The sequence below is a fragment of the Mandrillus leucophaeus genome, unplaced genomic scaffold (genome assembly GCF_000951045.1).
Source record: "Mandrillus leucophaeus isolate KB7577 unplaced genomic scaffold, Mleu.le_1.0 Scaffold53, whole genome shotgun sequence".
Taxonomy (NCBI): Eukaryota; Metazoa; Chordata; class Mammalia; order Primates; family Cercopithecidae; genus Mandrillus; species Mandrillus leucophaeus.
In genome coordinates, this window is record NW_012105697.1 from 1,765,306 (window position 1) to 1,772,052 (window position 6,747).

The window sequence follows — 6,747 nt, forward strand, 5'->3', positions numbered from 1 at the left end:
AAAAAAAAAAAAAAAAAAAAAAGAGAAGGAATCTCACTGTTACCCAGACAGGAGTGCGGTGGTACGATCTCGGCTCACTGCAACCTCCACCTCCCGGATTCAAATGATTCTCCTGCCTCAGCCTCCCAAGTAGCTGGGATTACAGGAGCCTGCCATCACGCCCGGCTCATTTGTATTTTTAGTAGAGATGGGGTTTCACCATGTTGGCCAGGCTGTTCTCAAACTCCTGACCTCAAGAGATCTGCCTACCTCGGCCTCCCAAAGTCCTGGGATTACAGGGATGAGCCACCACGCCCGGCCACATTACAAACTTTTAAAAAGTGCAAATGTGAATGACATGACTCCCTCATTCATCCCGTGGCTTTGCATTGAAGTTAGGAAAAAACGTCTAAGCCCACGCTTCTCACCGCCTGGGGTGATCTGCCCTGAGGGAGACACGTGGAAATGTCTGGGTATATTATTGGCTGTCACAATGGAGGCCGCCAGGGATGCTGTTGAACATCCTTCAGTGAACAGGACAGACCCTGCAGCAAAGGAGTATCCAGAACTCAATAAATCTGACTCTCTGTCAAGAGCACTTCAAGAAATAGGAAAAACCAAACTGTTTTTTTCCTACTTTCACACACTCAGTGCAACACGCTTCTGTGACCAGAGGTGGGACGGCAGCTCACCCCCCAATATCGGGCAGCTCTTCCGCAGCCACTAAGTGGGCGTCCTAAAACTTAACCCAAACCGGACACTCCCCAGAGGGGTTAGACACAGAGCTGATCATCGATTATGCCTGTGTGATGAAGCCTCCATAAAAATCCTAAAAGGATATAGTTCAGAGAGCGCTCAGGTTGGCAAACACGTCCACACGCCACACCCCAGCTCCACAGGGACAGACGCTCCTGTCCTCGTGTGGGGAAAAGAAAGAGAGAGATCAAATTGTTACTGTGTCTACGTAGAAAAGGAAGACTTGGCCGGGCGCGGTGGCTCAAGCCTGTAATCCCAGCACTTTGGGAGGCCAAGGCGGGTGGATCACGAGGTCAGGAGATCGAGACCATCCTGGCTAACACGGTGAAACCCCGTCTCTACTAAAAATACAAAAAACTAGCCGGGCGAGGTGGCGGGCGCATGTAGTCCCAGCTACTTGGGAGGCTGAGGCAGGAGAATGGCGTGAACCCGGGAGGCGGAGCTTGCAGTGAGCTGAGATCCGGCCACTGCACTCCAGCCTGGGTGACAGAGCAAGACTCCATCTCAAAAAAAAAAAAAAAAAAAAAGAAAAGGAAGACTTAAGAAACTCCATTTTGATCTGTACTAAGAAAAATGGTTCTGTTTTGAGATGCCGTTAACCTGTGACTTTAGCCCCAACCCTGTGCTCACAGAAACATGTGCTGTAATGAATCAAGGTTTAATGGATTTAGGGCTGTGCAGGATGTGCCTGGTTAACAATATGTTTGCAGGCAGGATGCCTGGTAAAAGTCACCGCCATTCTCCATTCTCGATTAACCAGGGACACAATGCACTCGGAAAGCCACAGGGACCTCTGCCCAAGAAAGCCTGGGTATTGTCCAAGGTTTCCCTGCACTGAGACAGCCTGAGATATGGCCTCGTGGGAAAGGAAAGACCTGATTCCAGCCTGACACCCATAAAGGGTCTGTGCTGAGTAGTGAAAGAGGGAGGCCTCTTTGAAGTCGAGATAAGAGGAAGGCTTCGGTCTCCAGCTCGGCCCTGGGAATGGAATGTCTTGGTGTAAAGCCGACCATTCCTTCTATTCTGAGATAGGAGAAAATTGCCCTGTGGCCGGAGGTGAGATATGCTGGCAGCAATACTGCTCTGTTACTCTTTGCTACACTGAGATGTTTGTGTAAACAGAAACATAAATCTAGCCTACGTGCACATCCGGGCACAGTGCCTTTCCTTGAACTTATTCATGACACAGATTCCTTTGTTCACACGTTTCCCCGCAGAGCTTCTCCCCGCCTGTTGCCCTGCTACTCTCCCCTCACCGAGATAGAAAAAATAATGATCAATAAATACTGAGGGAACTCAGAGACCAGCGCCAGTGCAGGTCCTCGCACGCACATTGAGTGCCGGTCCCCTGGGCCCACTGTTCTTTCTCTATACTTTGTCTCTGTGTCTTGTTTCTTTAGTCTGTCATCTCCAGCCCAATAAGAAATACCCACAGGTGTGCAGGGGCAGGCCCCCTTCACACTCGGGACCCTTCCAGATCTCATCCTGTGTCTCTCTCCATCTGGCTGCACATCTGTATCTTTCAGATCATTTATTAAATTGAGAGTCAGATCCCATACGGTAGGAGCTCAGTCCCACGAGACCTCCCTTGACTTCAGATGCCAGTTGCAGGTACTGGGTTGCTCTGTCTGTGTTTGACCGACCGGCTATACATGGGGGTTCCCATGACCCCTTCCTTGAATTAGACTTGCTAAAGTTAGATTTGCTAAAGTTAAACTCTTCCTAGAGTTAGATTTGCTAAAGTGGATCACAGACCTCAGGAAAACAATTACAGTTAATAAATGATTGCTTGAGCCCAGGAGGTAGAGGCTACAGTGAACTGAGATCCCACCTCAGCCTCCCAGCTAGCTGGGATTACAGGTGCCCGCCACCACATCCGGCTAATTTTTGTATTTTTAGTAGAGATGGGGTTTCACCATGTTGGCCAGGGTGGTCTCGAACTCCTGAGCTCAAGTGATCTGCCCGCCTTGACCTCCCAGAGCGGTAGAATTACAGGCATGAGCCACGCCCGGCCCCTGGCCGCCTTCATATCTCTCTTCTCCATCCGACTCAGAGGGAAATGCATCTGCAAGTTTTTATGCATGGATTCTTTGCTCCCCATTGTGATAATTTTTTAAAAAGCTCCTCAATCTTTTCTTTTTTCTTACTTATTGCATGCCTGTATCAGATTATCTTCTGTACCACACAGAAAGCTCCTCATTCTTCAAGCCTCTTGACTGAAAGTATGATGGGGATCTCTCCTCTGAGACCAAGAGGAAATGAGAAGATGGAGCAGAAGCAGTATTTAAAGATCGAGATCATGGTAAAGCGTTCTCAGAAGCCTGTGCAAACATTCATCCACAAATGGAGGAAGCTCCGTGAATTTTTAAGCACAATAAACACAAAGAAAGACCAAAACCACGCCCAAGGAGGGAAGGAAAAAAAAACCCCTTAAAATTAGCCGGAGATAAGACACGTGGAGCACACTGCCTACAACAGGACGAAATACACTGATAGCTAAATTGAGAAAAGCATGGAAGCCTGAACGGGATGGAATTACATCTTTAACATGTAAAAGAACAAAAGAAAGAAAACAGTGAAAACCTACAATTCTCTGATGGATGGGTGAAAAAAATCTACAAAAATAAAATCAAGACAGATATTTTTGGTCTCGAATACACCGTGGTCATCTGGTTTATAACGATAACTACTGCTGTTCACTTGAGAAAAAGTCATCTTCCGACAGCACTCTGTGTTCGTATGTGAAAATTTAAAAAAAAACCTGACTTTATACTACACAGAAACATTCATTCAAAGTAGATCATAGCCCCAGTTGTGCGTGGTAAAATAAGACTTTTAGAGAGAAATGCACAGGAAGTTATTCTTAGGACTTTGGGCTTGGAGTGCAGTGACTCAGGTTGGAGTGCAGTGACGTGATGACAGCTCACTGCAGCAACTGTGGACCTTTCGGCTCAAGAGCTCCTCCTGCGTCAGCCTGCTGAGTAGCTGGGACTACAGGCTTCCACCACCATACCTAGATAATTTTGTTTTGTTTTGTTTTTAGAGACGGGGGTCTCACTATGTTGTCCAGGCTGGTCTCCAACTCCTGGCCTCAAGCGATCCTCCTGCCTCAGCCTCCCAAAGTGCTGGGATCACAGGCATGAGCCACCAAGCCTGGCAACAATTCCCTAAACAAACACAAAAAGCAGTTGAACATGAAAAGATTCATTCAGTGTTCATAAAGAATCTCTCTTAATTCAAAGAGGATATTAAGCATGTGGAAAACCAAACCACATAGAAGATATTGGCAATGCATATATTTGACCTAGAATTCATTCCACAGTAGAGAAAAAACACCTGTCAATCAATTAGAAAAAGACAACCCAATAAAACGATGGGCTACACCAGCATGTCAGACATATCACAACAGGAAGCCCAGAAAGTCAAACAAATGAAAAGGCGCTCATATTATTAGTCATTAGACAAATGCAAATTAAACCCACTCAGATATTACGCCCTAAGCAGAATGGGTTTGAAAAGATCAACACCCTCAAGTGTTGGTAAGAAAACAGGACAAGTAGAATGCGTTCATAAATTTTTTTTTTTTTTTTTTTGAGACAGAGTCTGGCTCTGTCCCCCTGGCTGGAGTGTAGTGGCGTGATCTCGGCTCACTGCAAGCTCCGCCTCCCAGGTTCCTGCCATTCTCCTGCCTCAGCCTCCCAAGTAGGTAGGACTACAAGCACCTGCCACCATGCCCACCTTTTTGTATGTGTGTGTATTTTTAGTAGAGACAGGGTTTCATTGTGTTAGCCAGGATGGTCTTGATCTCCTGACCTTGTGATCCACCCACCTTGGCATCCCAAAGTGCTGGGATTACAGGCGTGAGCCACCGCACCCGGCCTGGGCTGATTTTATTGATTGCTGCCTCAGTGACTTCCCTTTGTTCTCTTTGGAAAGACAGATTGCCCAGTGATCATTCTACTATAAAGACACATGCACACGTGTGTTTACCACGGCACTGTTCACAATAGCAAAGTCTTGGAACCAACCCACATGTCCATCGACGATAGACTGGATAAAGAAAATGTGGCACATATACACCATGGAATACTATGCAGCCATAGAAAAGGATGAGTTCATGTTCTTTGCAGGGACGTGGATGAAACTGGAAACCATCATTTTCAGCAAAGTAAAACAAGAAGAGAAAACCAAACACCGCATGTTCTCACTCCTAAGTGGGAGCTGAACAAAGAGAACGCATGGACACAGGGTGGGGAACATCACACACCGGGGCCTGTCATGGGGGAGGGTGCTGGGGGAGGGATGGCATTAGGAGAAATACCTAATGTAAATGACGAGTTGATGGGTGCAGCACACCAACGTGGCACATGTATACCTATGTAACAAACCTGCACGTTGCACACATGTACCCTAGAACTTCAAAGTATAATACTAATAAAAAAGAAAGATAGATTTGCTCGGCCTAGAAATCACCCAATTAGGACAGGGGCCACCCTGACAATTTTCAAGAGGAAGAAATGACTTTGGGCAAGTCATTTTTCCCGGCTTTAACGCTGTCAACTGCCAAATCAGACAATCACATTTGTGTGCATTAATGTACTTCAGTTTTAAGTTTCTATAAATATCTTTAGGGGGGAAAATGATGTTCTTGTTTTGGCTTGGTTGGTTGAAGGCAGAACCAGCAAGTATCAAGGGAGGTGTCCATGAGTTGAGGCTGGGTGTGGTGGCTCGTGTGAAGTACTGTAATCCCAGGACTTTAGGAGGTCAAGGTGGGCAGATCGCTTGAGACCAGGAGTGCAAGATCAGCCTGGGCAATATGGTGAAACCCTATCTCTACAAAAAATTACAAAAATCAGCTGGGTGTGGTGGCGTGAACCTGTAATCCTAGCTACTCAGGAGGCTGAGGTGGGAGGATCGCTTGAACCCGGGAGGCTGAGGTTGCAATGAGCCAAGATCGCGTCATTGCACTCTAGCCTGGGCAATATGGTGAAACCCCATCTCTACAAAAAAATTACAAAAATCAGCTGGGTGTGGTGGCGTGCACCTGTAATCCTAGCTACTCAGGAGGCTGAGGTGGGAGGATCGCTTGAACACCAAAGGCTGAGATTGCAATGAGCCAAGATCGCGTCATTGCACTCTAGCCTGGGCAACACAGTGAGACCCTGTCTCAAAAAAAAAAAAAAGGTAATTAAAGTGAGTACGAGAGATGGGAGGGCGGAAACAAACCTGAGAGGACGCCTTGCCCGGCAGAATCTACCTTCACCTTACAAGAGAGACTGAGATTCAAAAGATGAAAAACAAGATAGATGAAGACTGAAGTAATGACCCTCCGGGAAGGACAAGAATATTCAAGCCGCAAAGCCCACCTTGGAAAGAAACACCGCTCAGCATGAACAGCCCGGACTTACATCAGCTCTTCTATCTTGCACATTGGATGTTTCAGCGTCTCACACAGGTGCCTGACGTCAGTACGGGAAAGGCTAGTGCCATACAGGCTCAGAAGCTTCAGGTGAGGGTTGTGAAGAACTGCCTTAAACAATTCTGAATCGTGTCCTAAGTTAAGCATAGAAGTAAATCTGCAAAAGATTAAAACAAAAAACAGCGTCACGCAATGAGATCCCAGCACAAAGCCAGACCCCTGTTGTACGATTCTTCCTGCCCTGAACGCTGGGCCTCACCATGCAGTTTCTGGAATTCTGGTTACTCCTGCTCATAAATTATTTCTCGATGGGGTCTTCAGACACCAGACAGCACAGAGGCTCAAACTGCTTAGAACTTCCCTGTTTCTCCCTAGCCCCTCCACTTCTACATAACAGCAAACATATAAGGAAAATCAGTCAGACTCCCCCCATGTTAAACCGAGCCCCATGGGGACAGGAACAAACTATACTTGTACCTCTTTGAATTCTGAGATTAATGCCTCACATAAAATAGACACACACATATCTGAATGAATGCTCCAAGCAAAACTGTGTTACCTAAGGAAAGAACCCATTTCTGCTTTAAAACTAA

General features: G+C 46.6%; 1 protein-coding gene across 1 annotated transcript in view; it reads right to left on the minus strand.

The window, feature by feature from the left end:
- Positions 1-6,747, minus strand: part of NLRP9 (NLR family, pyrin domain containing 9) — a 35,461-nt gene that overhangs the window by 9,061 nt on the left and 19,653 nt on the right. The window contains exon 4 of the mRNA XM_011997029.1: positions 6,144-6,311. Coding sequence (XP_011852419.1) covers positions 6,144-6,311 — 168 coding nt within the window. The remainder of the gene's footprint in view (positions 1-6,143; positions 6,312-6,747) is intronic.